This window comes from Betta splendens, chromosome 21, assembly GCF_900634795.4.
Source record: "Betta splendens chromosome 21, fBetSpl5.4, whole genome shotgun sequence".
Lineage (NCBI taxonomy): Eukaryota > Metazoa > Chordata > Actinopteri > Anabantiformes > Osphronemidae > Betta > Betta splendens.
In genome coordinates this window covers 13,973,173-13,992,857 of record NC_040899.1, presented here as the reverse complement: position 1 = coordinate 13,992,857, position 19,685 = coordinate 13,973,173, and the positions used below count along the sequence as shown (strand labels likewise).

Genomic DNA, 19,685 nt, shown 5'->3' with positions numbered 1-19,685 from the left:
TAAAGAAAAGGCTGAAGAAAAGTTGAAATTGTGTCAACATAAAGTGAACTGAACAGTGCACAAGAAGACACTGAGTAGTAAGTGGGGGAGTTCATTGTGATTGTCATTGCATTTAAACGATGGAAACAGCAGGTGCATAAATTGTACAATAAATACAGTCATCGCTTTAGTGAGATAAAAAATTTAAGTTTGAATTGATGTCTGATCTTAAGAGCAATCATTACAGTGATGTCATTTCACAAGTGCTAGGGTTAAATGTGATTTTCAAATACAGACTCAATAATGATGATGAAAATATTTAGTTTAATGTTTTTGGCAAATAAAACTTGAGTAGATTAAAAAAAACAACTGGAAATAATCCTTGGAAGAAAAAGAGAAAACCTGACCTGAGGAATGACTTTATACATGAATCTAAACCTGCAGCACCATAATGCAGTAAAAATACCATCTGTGAGGCAAAAAATAGATGTTTTCTTATGGGAAGACTAAGTGATCAATCTTTAACACTATGCAGCTTGGAAACTATTACTGCCACAACATAAAAAAGGCAGATACGCTATAATAAAGCCTTTCATCAAGGTAAAGGTGCTTCTCACCGTGGCTGGCGATGCCACCTCCAAGTCCATGGGCTCGAAGATGAGGCTCATTTGCGGCGACATCTGAATGATCTCACCGCTCATCAGACACAGCTTCTTATTGTCGTCGAGTACTGTGTTCATGTTCTCAATCCACACGGCGTCCACTGGGCCGTCAAAGATAAGCCATTTCCTTTCCGGGCTCTGACAAAGACAAGACAGGATGGCTCCCAAATTGAAGGAATATTTTCTGCAAAATCTGTGGCACAGTTACGCAGTACTGCCGTGTGAACATACATGTTAACAACAAAGTATTTCTTCATGCATCATCAGCTTCAAACACCACACTCTTGGCTAGTGATGCATTCCTATTTACTCTGTATCAGAACCTGGGTATAAAGTGGGTATAATGGTAAATGAAGCATGATGAAAGTCAAAAGAAAAGTCAGAGTAACCTTTGCTGTCCACATCGCTATCTTAAAACTTTTACTGAATGTAACTAAACATATTCAGCCAACCTTGAGCTAAATAGGCCGTGCAAAGTAATGCTTCTTTGTATTAAATAAGTTTGACACTTTGTAAATGAAATGTGTGAACATAAGGCCTAATCCCTGGATTTTCAAGGTCCCAAAAACTTGTGAGTATTTCACAGTAAGGTAAAGGTAAAGGTGTTTGCCAAGGAATTGAAAATAACATATACACTCTTGTAACAGAGGGTGACAACAGGCGTCAATTCCCCAGTTAAATGTGCTGCCAGGAGCTGCGCTTTAAATTGATTTGTTGTAATATAAACAAATGGAGATGCCTGGGCTGGGGCCATCTGGTGCTTGAAAGTAAAGTGAATATGCTGTAATATAATGATCTGACAGAGTGCTGGCCTTAAAAAAACTAGACTCTCTATGCAGAGTTTAATACACCACACTGCTGTAGTCTCGGCAGCTCCAAATTAGCGCAGGAGAAATTGGTTTAGCAAAATATGATGCAGAAACAAAGATCAAAACAAAGAAACTATTTTGCCCAGAGAGGAGAATTACTTTTTTGAAAAAGAATTAAGACAAGCGCTCTTGGTTTCCATTTTCATTCATGCACTGCCTTGGCTGTCACAACTATTCCTCACACTCCTTATTTACTGACACAAAACTATTTGTAAAATGACAACTTTATATACTGAGACAATGTTTACAATGACAAGTTCATTTGGAAACAATTTCCGAATAGGGTGAATAGATGATTTTCCATTATGACATGCCTCCACTGCAATATGTAAATTGTCTGCCAGTGTGGTTCTAGCGTGTGTGAGTTCTGTGTGCACATATGAGAGAAACAGAGTTATTAGAGATCTAAATTTAACAAAACAGCAAAACATGCTTTTTTTCACTCTGTCAACACAGCCTCTTCATCTACCAAGTCACACTTGAATACTGGAATACCACGTTTATTGTACAGTGATTATTGTAAAGCACACATGAGTAGAAGCACAGCATGCTTTAAAATACTGTACCTTATTACTAGTACTCATTTAAGTCTGCATACCTCTACTACTGTACAGCAAGTTTAGTTTAGGTAAACACAGCATTTACACAAACCAAATTCCTAACATCTGTTACTCAAAAACATATTAATCTAAGCTCTTTTCTGCTTCTAGTTTTTCACAGTGACTGCACTCATTATCTAAGTACTAGATACAGATACAGTAACCTGTACCTGTACTGTATCTCTACAGTACTTATATAATGAGTTTTCTTAGTTTGTTTAAATACTGTATCTGTGTACAGAACCACAGTTTAAATTGTAAACATAATAATGGGATATTATAATAATCACAGGTTAGATTTTTCTAATTTTAATTCTAATTTACCTGGGAGCCATCTTACCTGGGAGGCTGCAAAATCTCGGTAGCTGATAGCCAGGATACCATCAGACCATTCATGAGAGACAGGGTCAAACTGGCCATACAGCTGGCCCATAGTGATGGATTTGGGATTAATAACTGTGATCAGTACCTTGTTCTCATCCATTAGACCCTTTGGAACAAACACATAAACATAACAACATACTGTAGCATAAGTATAAGAGAAGTTCTTGTTGTTTTATGTTACAAAGAACTCCTCTTTGTTGATGCTACCAATTCTCTGAAGATCCCTGTCTCCTTCTGCTAACTGAAGAAGAGGAGCAAAACACTGCAAACCACTTTTCAGACAAGATGTCACTTTGAGTTAAAAAAAGGGAGAGCTACTAAGAAAAAAAAATAACAATACAAAAAGGAGACAGGAGGGGGGCTTGACATGATCAGTGAACGTGTGGATGTGCAGCAACAAGGATGACGATGATAAATGTGGCATTCCTAGGCGTTTTATCAGCAGGCCTTCATCTGTCTCCTTGGTGGGATGCCTCTCAGCCCTCTGAGCCATGTAAATACAGCAGGCCAGTTCTGCTCGTCTCCGTGAGATCGATAACTACTAAACAAAGACTACAGCTTTGACAAATTGGATGGATGTGTTTACTTGGGACAAATGTGTAGCAGAGATAAGCCTTGGATATGGAGTGTAACGCATATTTTTATTTGACCTGAAGGGTTTATTACACATCACACAGCACAGGAGGTTGATTAAAGACTGAATAAGTTGTTCCAAGGACTTAGAAAATTAAAAAAATATTGAAATATAATTTAAGAATGGCATGGTTGGCCATCTGCACACAGGCGTTTTAATCCAAAATGTCTGACAAATCGACCAAGCTAATACCTGACACAAAGACGATAAATACGATAGGTTGGACCTCAAAGACAACTACTGTACCACATGCATAATTAGGTTAAATAGCATCTTTACAATCTACAGCTTATTGGTTATTGTTTAATAAACAGGATGTCACACTGTACCTTTTCAGAGACGTCATGAAGGGCTGCTGCCAGCACACGATAGGCACTGGTTTTTCCACCGAAGGGCTCACCCACCAACATGAAACCGTGCCTCACTATCATCATCTCAAAGATCTGCAGGATTTTCTCAGCAAAGAAATCAGTGACTTGCAGGTTCATGCGTCTGCAGTTTTCCTCAATGGCCTCCAGCAGAATACTATAATCTCGTTTTGGGAGCTTGACCCCTGGGAAAAGGTCAGAGGTGATGCCCTGGGAAGGGAAGGTGTAAAGCAGATATCATGATTGAGTGAAGAACCCATGTATGGCTCATATGATCAATGTACCCTAAACTGACAGAGATTAACATGGGCTAAATTTTAGTGGTATGAAGTGAATCAAGAATCAAGTAGCTCCACAATGAAACCTCAAAGAGCTTTAGATCATGGGCCAAGAACTTGGGTAGATTCACATCAATTATGGATCTCAGCAACAGTGTGTCTTCATTTTCCTCTGGGAAAGTGAGCTATGGAAAGGGAAAAGAAAAAAATATATGAGCTAAATAAGATTAACACAAAATTTGTTAAAAAAAAGTTGGAGTGATAAGCAGCTGAATTATAAAGTATGTAGGTATTCACCTTCTCTTGACAACCACAACCAATTCCAAACATTTAGAAGGATTCTTAATGTCATCTTACTTTTCAAGTACTTCTAGGTAAAATGACTACACTGAACACACGGCTACTGTAAGTGATGGTAAACATAAGGCAGTAGGTAAACAGTAAGTTGACTTGTAATGGATGTGTTGGGAGTTCCCGAGAAGAACACATTGGAAGGACCTTATCACTTGGGCTGAATAGCCAGAGCTTACTCGGGGTGGTGACCCAGTTCCACAACAAAATGCCCTACAGTGGGCAGGGAGCATCATAACTGTACCATGGAAAATGTTATCATGACCTGTCCTCATGAATTACATATTACTTTACATTGTGTGAATTGTCCAGTGTGTGCATTACACCAGGTAAGGTACAGTACAGGGAAACACTGTGGGAGTCTGGCTCACTTTACAACTTGAAGGGCTTAAAAGTTCAACTGCCAGCATCTTGGTTTCAGATAACATATTCTAGAAAAGAATATATTCTAGAAAAGAGGTCTTGCAGAGTCCATGCCTATATGTAGCAAATATTGAATTGGCCAAAAACATTATATGCAACAGACTGGGAGAAATGTCTGATGTTTACAGTACATAAAATATGCCTGTACTAATACTTTATTCTCTAAAGGCCAAACTAGTCACACAATAACTACTCACATGCCAACTTTCATCAAAGTGAGTTAATTTTCACACACCTTGAGATTTCCAGCAGCAGTTAGGACAGACTTAACAGCCCTCATCCCATAGTCATAGTGATGCTGGGAGGACAGTTGCTCTGAACAGAGTCGATAGGTAGCCACAATTTTCACTGACAGGGGTCTTGCAGTAACAAAGCCGCATGAGTAGAGAACAATCTCTGCAATCATCGCATAGTCCGGCACCATCATAGCCACAGTCCTGAACAGAGCCTTGTTTGAACAAACAGTTTGAGTTTAAAACCCCATATTTCAGCCAAGAATCACTGAACACTGGTCTCCAAACTAATTTTAACTTAGTAATTACTATATGTGTTAAATAGGAACTACTCTTGAGTATATTGTACCTTGAGGTTGTCTGGGAGTTCAGAGCGCCCAGCATAGCCAGGATTCATAGTGATGAACACAGCACATGAGGGGTCCAGTTTTAGTTCTGTCCCTTCAAATGTTAGCATCTCTGTATGCGCAGAAATTCCTAAACACACACATACTTTCAGTTATCTTATGTATTTGCCAAATTCTTTTGGACATTCTGACTGGAATGTGAACAGTTAAAAAGCACAGAGCAGTGCCAAGATGAAAATCAATAATTGTTCTCCAGCCTATTATTCCCACTGCATTTTAAGGCTGCTCCTGCATCTACAGACACTTTGTGGAATGAGCATAGTGGTAACAAATGCATTTCTAATATATTATTATATATTATATAATATTTATTACAGCTGTGCAAATCAATTTTATTTTAATCACAATTACTAATTTGGTTAAGAAGGCTTAAATCTGTACAATCTACATTTGCATTAACATGTTCATGATACAGAAAGCAAAAAGGCCCAGTTCCAAAAACAACTTTGAAAGTTTAGAAATCTTTTAGTGTTTTCTACATTTTGTTTGGTTCTAAACAAATAGCCTTTGGTATTTGTATCTTATGATGCAATGATTTAACATCCATAGCTCCAGTGATGTAGGAGATGGCTCTATGTTGCTGTGAACAAAGCTGTGCTTGAAACTTTGCTGGGCCGCCTACACAAATTGCCTTAGCTCAGACTCGTCCTGCTTTGAAGTTCCACAACTGGTGAGAATAGGCCATATTTGATTATGATACAGATGCAAGGTTCAATGATCAGAAGTAAAACAAAAACCAAAAACAAACCTCTCTGTATAGTAAGAATCTGTTGAGCCACAACAGACAACACCTCCAAGTCGATGCGGTTAAACTCATCAAAGCAGGCCCAAGCTCCACAAGACAAAAGACCCTGGACACACATGAACATGTTGTTGCACACAAACGCAACACAAATACACATAAATCTCATCAACATACATATAAACAGAGCATGTGATTTGGGATTTTAGGACAAGAGATGGGAGCTTTTAGTAATAAGCAATAAGCACTTTTGAGTGTAAACAGAACTGTAGTAGTTGCAATCAATAACCGTGACTGTTATGACTTCCCACATTATTATAATTTAACTGGTGGGTGTGGGAAGGGGCTGACTGAGCTATCAGTGTAGTGCTATTTTTTTTAATGACAAATTTAAATATTCTGCACTCTGTTATAAGGCAGTTGTGGCAAGAGCAATATACAATAGGAAATGACTAAATATATCTGTCTGCATAATGGTGAGCTAACACAATGTGTGGGCTACATTATATCTAAGGCCTCATTGTAGTGATGTCTAGAGACTGACATTTAAATGTTTGTATGCAATTCAAGTACAGAATAGAAATAAGAACAGAGAGGATGTTTTTTTTATCTGCATCTCATTTTGTATTATCAAAGTCATTAAAATAGTGATAGTTACATGGTTTCTTAGAGTGGACGTACTCCATGTACATTGGAAAGGGGAGTGCATCAGAAAAGTAATTACATATAAACTAATTACAAGCTATAAAACATTTTAAAGGACTGAATGTAGAGCTTACTAAAAACAAATTCACTCACTTTGAAAAATTTGCCCAATGCAATGTAGTCCAGTCCATCAGAGCAGTTAAAGACCACACACTGCTTGGCCACTGCCTTGGCCAAGTCCTTTGTTGTTTCTGTTTTTCCAGTGCCAGCGGGACCCTCAGGGGCCCCTCCTAAATGGAGGTGAAGGGCACCAAACAATGTGCTGTAAGAAAACAAAATCTATTAAACTATTTATAGGAGATATGTAACAATTAAACAGCGAAGGGTTAGTGGTGGTGGCTTTACCGGTAGCAGCGGTCAGTTAGTGGGGTTATAACCAGGCGTGGTGTGTTCCCCAAGTACTCATAACCATAGGGCAAGCCAGCGTTGATCATCTTTGTCTGGAGGTGGTTTTCCTGCACAGGGTGTGAAGAATTAGAGGCAACCACTCTTTATAAATAGAAAACCATTAATGTAGGTAAATAAATATAAATGAATCATTTAATCATTAACTTTGATGGATTAAATGTACCCCTAACACCTACCACCCAGTAGTAGCGCAATTGGCTAAGCCACTCAAAGTCATTCTCGTCACTAATTCCCTTCTGCACAAGCGTAGCTAGCACATCCCTGGCATGGACATCGAGCACAACCAGGGCTCCAAGGGTCACTCGATTCTGCTTGGATAGCTTGCCACGTACAAGAGCCACAATGTCGTCAATCTGCCTGTTGTTCTGCTCCAGGTAGGCATCTAGGGCCTGAGGGACAAACATATCATACAAGACAAAAAGCAGAGCGTGTAGAAGTATCAAAGCAGAAAAAGAATGATACCTAGACCCCATGTATGTATGTGTTTGATCTAGACAACAAGAAAAAAACTGTCAAGACATCCATGAGAAAGCCACCCAAATTCTCCCTGTTTTCTAAGTAGAGTTGTCAGCTGGACACTGCCTTTGACCTACGAGGTAAAATACACAAACTCCTTTTTCTTGTGTAGAAAAAGCTAAGCTGTGATGGAGGGGATGTTCTTGTTACATTATATCAAATCTGGTGAGTATATCAACAAAAAAGAAATAGTCAGCTAATTAACTCTCACTCATTCCCATTGTAACTTTCATTCTCATCAGCTACAGTATTTATACTGTACATATATCTGTGTGTATTAATTGAACTGATAAAAGCACTTCAGCTAGATAGCTTAGAGTCAAAAAGTGAGATATTACATTATAAAACATATTTACTCATTCAAAGTAACTGTTTACTTCATCTAAGATGCTAAGGCTTCACACTGGGAACTGTCATAGAGTATGGTTTGCTTGTGTTGTTATGCTTTGAGATTATAACCTTAATACAGATACCATGAAACCTCAGAGAACAACGCACAAGTGCCCAACTCTGTTGCGCAACCAAAATGTATTTAATTGTAATCTACCCCAGACCTAAAAGTTGAAAGACTGTGTGACAAATAGTAATTTCCTTCTGTTCAGATGATTAGGAGTGAATTTGTGAAATGCCTTCAAAACAGTAGTTGGTGTCACAGTAAATAATCTTGTGGGATTGTAAAGCTTAACTCTTTGGCTTAACTGTAATGAGCATACTGTAAATGAGCTCCATAAGCTGGAGGTGAACTACTGTAAAAATGGCACCAATATTAATTCACTAATGCTACAAAAAAACATTATTACAGTCTTACGTTTTTAACTTGCATAATTCTGAATTAAAGCAATGAAATAGCAAATAAAGTCACAGTTTATCACCTTCTGTCCTGAACTGATAGCTTCATGGATATACTTTGTCCAGTAGACCTGTGATACACATAGCACAGTCTGGCCTGGCCAAGCACGCACCCAATTAATCCTCAGCTCTGTGGGGTAAGCCTGGATCGCCTCTCCAATTACCTACAACAAAAGAACAGAGGCTGTAACTTCCTGATATATTAGAAAGGATAAGCGAAAAAGCCCTGAATGTGTAGGTCCAACGTTGTTGGAAAACACTGAATCACAGAACAAAGTAAAGTCTTATCACAAACCGTATTACAAAAACACGGTAAGAAACTGAAAACATATATTGCCTGAGGTATAAAGGCAAGCTTATCTTTGCAGTGCATTACATTTAGACAGCAATATTTGAAATAACACCAATAAAGTGCTGCAATAATCCAAACAACACCTTATGCAGAGAGGCAGTCATGCCATTCTCCAGCTCTAGAAGCCACTTCTCCACCTGGCCCCTGGCTTTAGAGGTGGAAATCATTTCCAGGAGCTGAACAACTTCACCCTCACTGCTCTTCATGTGGGTGATGTCCAGTACATCAGTGAACACCACGCTGCCAATGCCTTCAAAACATTTCTTCAGATGTGGCTGCACCCTAATGGAGACAGACAAAAGGCACCACAATAATTTAGGTTCTCTAAAGTCTAATGTTATGTTGGTACAGTATATCTGAACTAAGTTGTAAGTGAATTTAAAGTTCAATGTATAATGAGTAACAACACAATTTAACGTCAATCAGTTTAAGCCACCTGTTTTTCATTACAATACCAAGTTGCAGTGTAGACAATGATAAAGGACTTGTTGTTTATTTGCTGATTTCAGTGTGTAACCACTCAGATAAATGTCACAAATCTATCAGCACAGATGGAGGCATCACAAGTGTCAATCGTACAGCATTAATTAGCCACTTTTGCTGCGATTGCTCGTCATCTTTGCTGAAACACAGCATGTGCTACATGATGATGTCTGTGGGAGGGGCACGGTTTACACGCAGCCCACTGTGAGAACACAATGCATGCCTTACAATGACGCATGCAAACTGAGAAATGTACAAAAAAGTACTGCGGTCAGTATTAAGGATTATTACTAAATAATGAAAAATTATTACTGAATAATGTTTATTATTAATGAAGCAGCTGGGTTTGATTCCCAGGGTCACCAGGTGCCCTTCTATGGGGAGTTTTGCCTGTTCTTTATAGTCATAACTGTGCACTGGAATGTAGGTTGTTTATTCTGGCTTCACATTTCCAGTCTTTTAAACTGCTCTAAACCAAATAAATTTTGATCTGCCTAATTCTGTATGAAAAAGTGTTTTGTTTACAGACTTAAACAGAAACCATTCAAAGGCTTTGTACCAGCAGCAGGACCACCTGCAGGCTGAGTATCCAGGCCTGAACAACAAATGTCAATAACAACAACTAAAGAATTGCTGTATGTAAGTATAGATCAGTATTTAGTGGACCAGACAGACCTTTATCCTGCTATTAGTTACAACGTATAAAACTGACACTGTAGGACAGATGTTCCAACAGAACTTAAACTGTTTTACAAATGTACAGTAGATCATTTAAGGCACTATAGTCACCTAACTAAAAGCATGGGTTTGAGTATACTGTAGTTAATGATTTGACATTTACCCTAAGTGCACTGTACATAGGACACAGTGGATGTTTTACTGGTTTTGCATCCTGTGACTTATTGTGAGTCCTTTCATATATCACCTTTTACTTGAATCTAAATCATAATAATTGTAATTGTAGCCAAAATGCAATGCTTGACATTACACAATCATCAACAATGATCTTGTTTGCACATGATGCATACAACAATTTGCAAGCAAATGCATGTGCATCATTTTAACTCTTGATTGAAATGGGATGGTTCTCTATGTGATGCCTTATATCAATCTAGCAATGTATTCAGGGATCGTTATCTCAGTGGTTGGGTGCTTGGACTGTTTGCACACTTACTCATCATGTACAGTAGATGCAGCAACAGAATATCTAGATAAGCCAATTGAGGTGATATGTTACCAGTGGGAGTGATGATTAATTAACTTACTCAGAGCCAGTAACTTATTGACGTGCCAATCGCAGTGATTCATGACAAACAGAGCCCTCCTATTGGAAACCATCCTTTTGTCTAGATTGTGTTAAGTATTATCTGAAGACACAACATCTCCACCTCAAAAGGGAGATGCTGAAGATTTTACTTAATTTAAGCAAAGATGACATAATTAAATAATAAATCATATGGTATGAGCTAATTAGTAGAATATTTTGATTTCCACTGTATGTGTAACAATAAACACAACATACCATGGCCATTCCATACCATAAGTCACTATATATAGAAAAAAAAAATAGATATAGCCTGAGGGACCAGATGGGCAAGATGAACTGTTAAACTGGATGTTTAGGTCATTTTAATTCTGCCATTTGAACATCAAATTATAGAATTATAACGAAGATTTGGTGGTTTCACTTTGTAGCAGCCTGGTGTCGTCAAATGAAAATTAACACTGTGGACAAGCATGAAGAATGACGCAATCAACACAATTCTAATCTTTACTAACGTGTTCGCACTCCTAGCAGCCAGAGCTGAGCTGAGTGCAAACATACAATAGGAAGAGATTAAAAGACGATGATTTGTTTTGTCTAGAATCACATTAATTATTAATCAAGACACAATACCCTAGGTGAGTTGGTTATCTGTAAGACTGTAAAAAACTCTGGATGTAAATGTATTTACCATTCTCAAATGTCTACATATGTGCACTAGTTTGAACTCTGTGTATTCATGACTCTCGATCCTTATAATAAACGTACTGTACTGTATTTTTATGACAACTCAACACTGTTTACCTTGTGGGGTCTTTGGTCTGAGAGAGGATTTCCAACAGCTCCTCATTGGACAGAAAGAAGAACCGGGGGAAAAAGAGACGCTTCTTTTCCAGGTAGTTGTTAAGACCTTTAAGGATCATCTCTAGAAGCTCATTTGATTCTTTTAGTTTCTCCAACATCTTGTTGATGGATATCACTGCTAACACATGCTTGTCCTACAAGACAGAGTGCAGAGAGCAAGTACGTATGTGTCTACAGACAGTTCATTACAACAGGTGAGATATAGGTTTGTAGCACACATGGATCTTTTATTTGATAATTATATGCTTTTTTACTATAATGGTAACATTACAGAATTCACAAAACTACTAATGGCTACATTAGAAATTATGCAGTGTTCTGATTCCTCTGCATATCCTGCAAAACAAAGAATAGCTGCTGTGCTCATATTTCTCCGTCTGTGTTGTCCTTTGTGTCTCGGGAAGTCCAAAAACTGCTATGTTTCCCTTCAGCAACATTTGCTCCATGTTCCATAGTGAGACCCACTTGTCACATGCCACAAAAAAAAATCCATGACAGGAGAATAATAGAGATTTCACCTGAGGCCTGTCTAGCACCTATGAAATATTTGTGGTCTCATATCTCATCAGTACACTAATTTAATATCCTCTGCAACTGTCAGCTCCAGGAAATCCCTAAATAAAAAGTCTATCTAATCTTCACTGCTGGACAGCAATGCCTGAAACTGCTCAGAAGTCTGTGGAGATTCTGTAAGGACGTACATAGCCCGATTCTACCTTCTGAATTCAATGACTGTAAATAAAAAGCAGATTTGAGCATAATATACAGCCACTGTGGAATCCTCTTTCTGTTGCTCGGTTGTTTTTTAATCATCATCAACCCACCCTGTTTAAACATCAAATTTATATACTGTACTATACAGCTTAACCCTCCATGAAAACTCTTATAACTGGATGTTTGAGAGTTTTTTACATTATCAGTATCACTAGTAGAACAAAGCCATCTACTGTACATACCAGCATAAGTGGTCTAAAGCAACAAACTCATCAAACATAATTGTGTGAAAAACAGGGTATAAATGCAAGTCATTTTACAGTAGCAGAGGCTCTGGACAAATCTATAATCGAAGCTGTTAGGAAAGACAACAAAGCAGGGAATGCACAGCGTTGCTCTGACTTGGCACACCCTCTGCTTTGTAATGGGGTCACTGTCTATTAAAAAGGAGGTGCAGCCACTGAAAGACACTTTAATCTCCTCGAGTTGTGTCCAAAACTACGCTGTGGAATCACAAAAGCTATCTGGAATGAGATAATAATTATATTTGATCTCTCATGATTACTATTGATTTTTTTTTGGTTGGCCGATTCTTTGGTTGAAGGGACGGCAGCGACTGTTGCTCATTCCACAGTGACTTTTATTCCCTCCAGGCTCTGCATATGATACAAGCAATAAACAAACAGAATGAATGGAAGATGAAAGCCTAGATTTTATTAATAAATCAGTAGAGACTACTGGATGATTTTAGGGGTCAAATAAAATAAATGTGTAAATGTGCTTGAATGGTCCATACAATTGCACTGACTAACGATGCAGTAACCATGTAGTTTTACAGAAGCTTTTCATAGATTCCATCAGACTCATAATTCTGGCATTTTTTTGAAGGGATGATGTAACAGAAAGGCTGCATTCACTCAACCAGCTTAACACTAAAAGTATATTCAAATGTAAGTATTATAAGTCATACTTTGATTCTGATGCACTAAACAAATGGCTGAAATTATGCATGAGAGGTGATATGACAATACTTCAGCCCTTGTTTAAAAGAAGCAAAATGTTAATAACTGTTTTCTGTTTACAACTGACACACATCACGTTTCCTTGACATAAAACATCTTCCAGAGTCAAGTCACCTTCTTTGGAGTATTATATCTGCAGGAGAGTGTTATTCTGTTGTATATGTTTTTATTACAGCAGGTGAATCCAACAGTGTATCAGTATACCACACGTCAGTCAACACTGCATGGGCTGCAGAGGGTCATTGCTTCTTGCTTTCTCAGCTCATTAAAAGAGGAAAAGATTGTGGTGTGTTCAAAGGAAACAGGTTTATCGAATAATACGTTAATTAAATAGATTCCGTCCTGTTTTATGTGAAAGTGTGCATGCAATTGTAGTTGAATGACAACCAGGTAGCAAATAAAACAAGAGCAAAATGAAGTCACGATGTGGATGCTGTAGCTCTGTAAGATCAGTGGATCTTGAGCAGCTCCTAGTGGCTGATCTGATGTCCCCAGTGTGGACAAACACACAACGCTCTTGTGTGATTTTTCAGTAGAGACTGTTGTATTTTTGCTCACCCACCTGTGTGCTAGTATGACATTGAAACCAATGTCATATTAGCACACAGTCCAAGCACTGCTGATCAATGCTACGCTATGCAAGGTGAAGGGGGTTATTAGTGTCAGTTTGATGTGACACTGTTTATAATTCTCCTTACAGTACAGTAGGTAGGTTCAACTAGCTATACAGCACCAGAATAAATGATTTCAGGAGTGTGTGTGTGTGTGTGTGTGTGTGTGTGTGTGTGTGTGTGTGTGTGTGTGTGTGTGTGTGTGTGTGTGTGTGTGTGTGTGTGTGTCTAAAGGACAACTGGGCATCCACATAAGCCATATAAAACACTTTCAGAATCAAACAGTTCACTTCACTTCTGAGACTCATGGGTATGTTAGGATAGACAGACATGTAATCTAGCACTATTGTAGAATATTCATCTAAATTTACACATGTAGTCAAACAGTCGTACACTGTATTTTTATAGCTCATACTGTGACTTATTAATGTATAAATATTTATAAATGGGCACAACTCATCTTGATTGGCCACTCCAAAAACCAAAAAAGTCCAGATTAAATTTCCTTGAGTATGGAACTGTGATCAGAAAAACCCTTAGGTCTTAATTTGTAATCTTACTGTGATGTATTCATTTTTTTAAATGGGCCAAGATTTCACAGTTTTGTAAGTGGAGCATTGCTGTTTGATGGGAAACAGCTCTTCAGACAAACCAGTCCTTTACCTGTTACCAGACAGATCCACCATCCTCTGACATGCTTTCTTTGCCTCAGTAACTCATGTTGTGAAAGTTGTTTTGTTTCGTGGATTTTAGATTCTAGACCATACCCTGTGTTCAGACTGCCTTTGGATTTTGAATCTGGCAGGTGTCAAAGAGATGGCCCTACATTTGCCTCTAGGTAACTGCGATATACAGAGGGGTTCATGGTCGTCTCAGTGACTGCAATGTGCTACAGTCCTGAAGAGGCAAAATCAGCATAAATCATATACATACACTGCTGCTTTACACCTGACAGAGTGTACAAGGTACTTATTTGTTTTTAGTCACAGCACTGTGAATTAAACTTTGGTCTTGTCTGTCTATAGTACAGTGTTCCACAACTGTTGTGGTTTGTGCTTTCACACACAAAACAAGATTTCTACTGGGAACCTTTACAAACCAATTATATTCAGTTCTGTCATTAATAGACCCACAGCTGCTGTGTTATTTGTTATTTCTCTGAGCATGGAATGATCCGACACTGGGATACTAGAACACTGACACCTACTGTACAGTAGGAATATTAGTGATTGTTTGAATGCTCTTCAATTCAAACATTAATAAATGTTTGAATGCTGATCATTAGACTCCCACATGTTTGCAGATGGTTTTGCATCATTCCGTTGCTTCATTTACACTAATTCTCATGCCTCTCCCTTTTGTGATTGTAGTGATGCACACCTACTTCCAAAGACAATCAAGCTGCCAAAACCTCTGCTGCTATAGAGGTCTGGACTCCTGCAGCTGATCAATAAATCAGGAGCTGATGATTAGCAGCTCCCTGTGTGACCTAACATCTTAAAACAGTATGATAGCAGTACAGGACTAATCAGTATTCTCCACATGTAATAAATACATGGTACAAACAAACAGTGTCATTACAAATAACATTTTACAAATAATTGACACGAAACATTTAAGTTGCATAAGTCAGTTTCAAATTACTTTTCTGGATGCAATGGAAAACTGTGTTTTTTCCAAAGCAGTCCCAAACCCATGTCGCTGCATTCACCATGTAACATGAGAGTTTACAATGATGATCACATGCATGACCATCAAGCCCCTGAATATATTTACACAATATATACTATAGCTTGTGAAAGACTGTAATCTGCTCACAACATTTTAGCTACATTATTGCTTTATTCAGGAAAAAGTACTAATACCAAATACCCTATTTACTTTATATTATTATTTATATTAGGTGTTTATTTGTTTATTTATACTGCTAATAAAATTATTAATAAGCTTCAAAGGAGGAACCCACTGTATTTTAACAAATCTGGGTGAGGGCAAAAGCTGGTGTATTAAGAATTGTACCAACAAATACTGCCATATACTACAAAGTACAAACTTTAGAGTGCACTAGACAGTATGCATACACATCTGTGTGTGTAGGCTCCCTGTCCCATAGTGACCTCATTTTCTTTGTGGCTGAGTACAGCCCTGCCCCTTACAGACAAAATCCATAATTTCTATTTGATGGCGCAGTCAGCCTGGGCTTTCTGGAGGACACTGCCTGAAATTGATGTGTCTCATTTCAGGTCTACTGGGGATGCCAATTACCCTTTTGGAAACCCTTTGAGGATGCTGGTGCAACACTTGCTTTCTGTCCTCATCCCATTGTTTCTACATTGCTCTCTGTTTGCTTATAAAGCTTACTGCTTTTGTCTGCACTACCATAGTTTTAATACCCAAATATTTATTTATGCTTCTACTACATATTATTCTCACACTACTGTAGTTGTAATTTAGGCTTGTCTAAATGTTTGTAAGATCACGACCGTTTGCTACACTAGCTACCACACCACATTGCCACAAAAAATAAAACTCTACTAAACACATTAAGTCAAACAACTTACCATCAACACTTGTCTCATGGTTTCCCTAAAGTTTTTGTCAACAGCGGTGAAACGGCGGCCCTCTTCAGGCATCTGAGTCATTATATCTGGGGAGCTGAATATGGGCTCAAGGTAAAGCCAAGTGGACTGCACCTTTAACCATTCATCCAGGATCTCTTGTAGTAGAAGCAACTTGCTCTCCCATTCCCTAAAAATAGGAGGGAAAAGTATTATAACTGTCATGTGGTAAAAGTAGTTCAAAATCCCAGTTGCGCATTTACAATATTTTCTATTTAACACCACATACATTATAAGGTGAAATTCAATTCAGAAAGTTGCAGGATGAAGACTTTTTAAAAACTAATGACAATCAAATCTCCATAGGCTCATGGGCCCACCATGGTGTTATTCCTGCCCAGCCACAGAGCCACATTATCGATTTAAAAATGTAACATGACATTACAAAAAGGATCTGTGTTTGAAGTGCAATGCTACAGTATATAACTGGATTGAGTTACAGTATCATTGCCAGTGACAGTAGTGGGTACTCACCCCCACACTAGTTCATTTGTGCAATATTTCTCCTTTGTTCATATCATTAGTGAATTGGAGCATTTCTTTTCCAAACAAGCTAAACAAAATGGTTCCCAAGCAAACGTTCTTACCGTATCTCCAAGTCAAAAGGCTTTATGAAGGGTGAGCCCCTCATGGTTTGTGTTTTCATAATATGATCATCCAAAAGCATGTGAATTTCCTCCACAGAGGAGAGAATGAAGGTGCCTGTTTCTCTGTAAGCCAGGAGGCTGAACTCCTTGTCCCCCCACTCGGCAGCCATTTTCTCCATGGCCTTTTCTAGAGAGTACTCCTTACTTGCTGCCTCGCTGATGCCTTCGAAGCTACTTAAGTGCTGGTCCAGGTGCATTGACAGGAAATCAGCCACACAGGCCTGGTTGTCAGCTGGCTGCAGGGAGACTTTAGCAACCTTGGACATGGCATCCCAGTGGCGATCACGCAGGCCTGGGTTGCACAAAACCTATATGTGGAAGAGTTGTACAAATACTAGTACAAAGAATATAATGTTGAAGATACAGTATTTCGACATGAACATAGAATCCATTGTTAGTATTACCTGCACCATAGGAATGTGCTTCTTGAAGTCCTCCACCTTAGCCTTGATAGTGGTGGCTATGTTTAAGGCATTGGGAGCTTCAGCGAAGGCTTTCTCCAGCTTGTATAGAGTGCGCCAGTAGTTGCCAACATCTCCTTCTACCTGTTTGGGGGATTTTACATTACTAAAACACTAAAACTAGTAACTGCCAATTTATTTATTATAATAAAACAGTTTTTATACTATTTATAGCAATAAAAAATGAATCAGCAAGAAAAGGTCAGTCTAAAGTCAGTTTCTTAAAGTAAAGTAAGTAGCTATAAAGTTGCTTGCAGTTTTTTGTTATTAGGCTGCATCAGATGGTCAATAACAGTTGCTATGACACTATAACAAGTCATCTAATTAAACAGTTGTGCCTATTTCTTAAAGCAGTACCTGGTAGACACTAGTGCAGTATTGTCAGTAGTGCTCTAGGACAAAATCTGTGTTGTTTGCTTGGGTGATTTTGGACAGAGGGAAGGACGTTTGAACTAGACAACAGCATTACAATTACTGGCTGTAATAGGAGCAGGGGCATTGCTTAGGGCAGTATCCACACTCACAGAGTTAACACTGAAAGGTATAACAGTAGTAACTGGCTTATTGCTATCCTATAAGCTGTGTGGTGAAGTTGCTGCATAGTAACTGAACGGTATTTTCTGTTTTAATTACCTTTAACATTACATTTAGTTCTTTTAATTCAGAATTTACATGTGACCATGTTCATCTTTTGTGACTTCTCAGAGGATTCTAATTCTTGAAAAAAAAAGTCCTATACAAAAAACATACTTTGCCTTGTGGTTGTTATGCCAGGACAAGATAAGATAAGGAGTTATCTTGTTTTAGCGATACCACATTTCACCAAACAGTTATGTAGACCCAAATTAAATTAGAAAAGATGTTCCTAAATGTGTCAGATAGCATTACTGGTAATGAAAAGATTTAGCACATGTAACCAATGTATATTCAATTTGATCAGTAATGCATCATAACCCAACAGTTTTTTTCTAATGCTCATACCTTGTCTGGGTTTACACCAGTGAGTGGCCCGTGAAGCCACTGCTCATACTGACTTAGGAAATCTGTTGCTGTCTCATAGAGACGTAGAAAAGGTGTGAGCCTGTCCACAATTCTCTTCCGCTCTGGGTACTGGGAAACAGTCCAGCCATAGGCCTCCTCCTCTAGACTGAAATCATTAATCTTTCCAGATACAGGTAGATATGTTGGCAGAAAAGTAAGGATGGAAGAAAGATAGAAAGACATTTAATGGACACGATAAAAGTCAATGGATCACAAACAAAAAACATATACCTTTTATGATTTTGTTTTCCGTATTTAAAATGTACCTTTTCCATCGCTAATTCCAGTTTGGCATTGAGAGCCTGAGCTTTCTTCAGGTACTTGCTGAGATCTGCCTGCTCACCAAAGGCAAGAAACTCTTCCACCTGTACACCGTAGCTCTCCAGTTCTTCCATAAAGCGATCTCGGCACAGCTGGAATAAGCGAACAAACAGAAGCACAGCAACAATATACCTTAGCTTGACATTAACTAGTCAATAGTAGAGGTTTACACTAGATAAAAAAAAAACATCAAGTTACATTGAATTACGTTCAACACTGAACAGAAATAAACTGAAGACATAGCAAAATAGACCTTGAGGGCACTCTGGTATTGCTTTGTCTTTTCAGTAATTATTTGTTGGTGTTCTTTAAAGATGGATGGCATGCGTCTGAACCACTGAATGGTCTCTGCATTGAGTTTCATGTCCAGTGGTGAGAGAGTAGCAAAGTCCATCAGGAAGCACAGTTGTGTGTTGGAGTCTGCCAGTCGTCGCTCCAGCAGTGGCATCTCTGTCGTCTCCACCTTATTTATGTAGGCCTGGGAACACAGGGCAACAAACATTAGTGTCATGTTTAATTCATAGTGAGAAATAATTAATAAAAAAGGAATGGTCTGCTCTCGTGTGGGGTAGTTACCCTAAGCTCTGTCAGTTTCTGTGTGTCAGGCGGTGTGCTTAGAGCCTGCTCTGCAAACCTTTCAAACTCTTTGCAGAGCCTGTGAGAGCGAAAGCATTAATGAGACGCTGCATATGAAAGATTGTATATAGTGGCAAACAGAGCTGGGGTAAAAATGGCAAACAAAAAAACCTACAGTACAACTGTAGTTACAGCAGCAATGAAGATCTGAACTGTGAATGCTCATACAGTACATAGGCACTGTTTCAAAGAGAAACCGCTATTTATCACTGCCAATATTTTATGCATAATGAACAGCTTTAAC

At 38.5% G+C, this 19,685-nt stretch overlaps 1 protein-coding gene across 2 annotated transcripts in view; it reads right to left on the bottom strand.

Annotated features, from left to right (window-relative positions):
* dnah7 (dynein, axonemal, heavy chain 7) overlaps positions 1-19,685 on the bottom strand; it is a 51,880-nt gene that overhangs the window by 27,622 nt on the left and 4,573 nt on the right. For both annotated transcript variants that reach the window (XR_008693381.1, XM_029137063.3), the window contains exons 13-32: positions 19,382-19,460; positions 19,059-19,283; positions 18,751-18,897; positions 18,425-18,604; positions 17,387-17,527; positions 16,923-17,290; positions 16,279-16,465; positions 11,311-11,504; positions 8,843-9,041; positions 8,431-8,571; positions 7,219-7,431; positions 6,980-7,089; positions 6,728-6,896; positions 5,936-6,038; positions 5,130-5,257; positions 4,783-4,995; positions 3,860-3,958; positions 3,457-3,705; positions 2,450-2,599; positions 597-779 (exon numbers count right to left, since the gene is read on the bottom strand). Coding sequence is in view for 1 of the 2 variants with exons in the window: in XM_029137063.3 (XP_028992896.1) it covers positions 597-779; positions 2,450-2,599; positions 3,457-3,705; positions 3,860-3,958; positions 4,783-4,995; positions 5,130-5,257; positions 5,936-6,038; positions 6,728-6,896; positions 6,980-7,089; positions 7,219-7,431; positions 8,431-8,571; positions 8,843-9,041; positions 11,311-11,504; positions 16,279-16,465; positions 16,923-17,290; positions 17,387-17,527; positions 18,425-18,604; positions 18,751-18,897; positions 19,059-19,283; positions 19,382-19,460 (3,478 nt within the window). In the remaining variant the exon portion in view is untranslated. The remainder of the gene's footprint in view (positions 1-596; positions 780-2,449; positions 2,600-3,456; positions 3,706-3,859; positions 3,959-4,782; positions 4,996-5,129; positions 5,258-5,935; positions 6,039-6,727; positions 6,897-6,979; positions 7,090-7,218; positions 7,432-8,430; positions 8,572-8,842; positions 9,042-11,310; positions 11,505-16,278; positions 16,466-16,922; positions 17,291-17,386; positions 17,528-18,424; positions 18,605-18,750; positions 18,898-19,058; positions 19,284-19,381; positions 19,461-19,685) is intronic.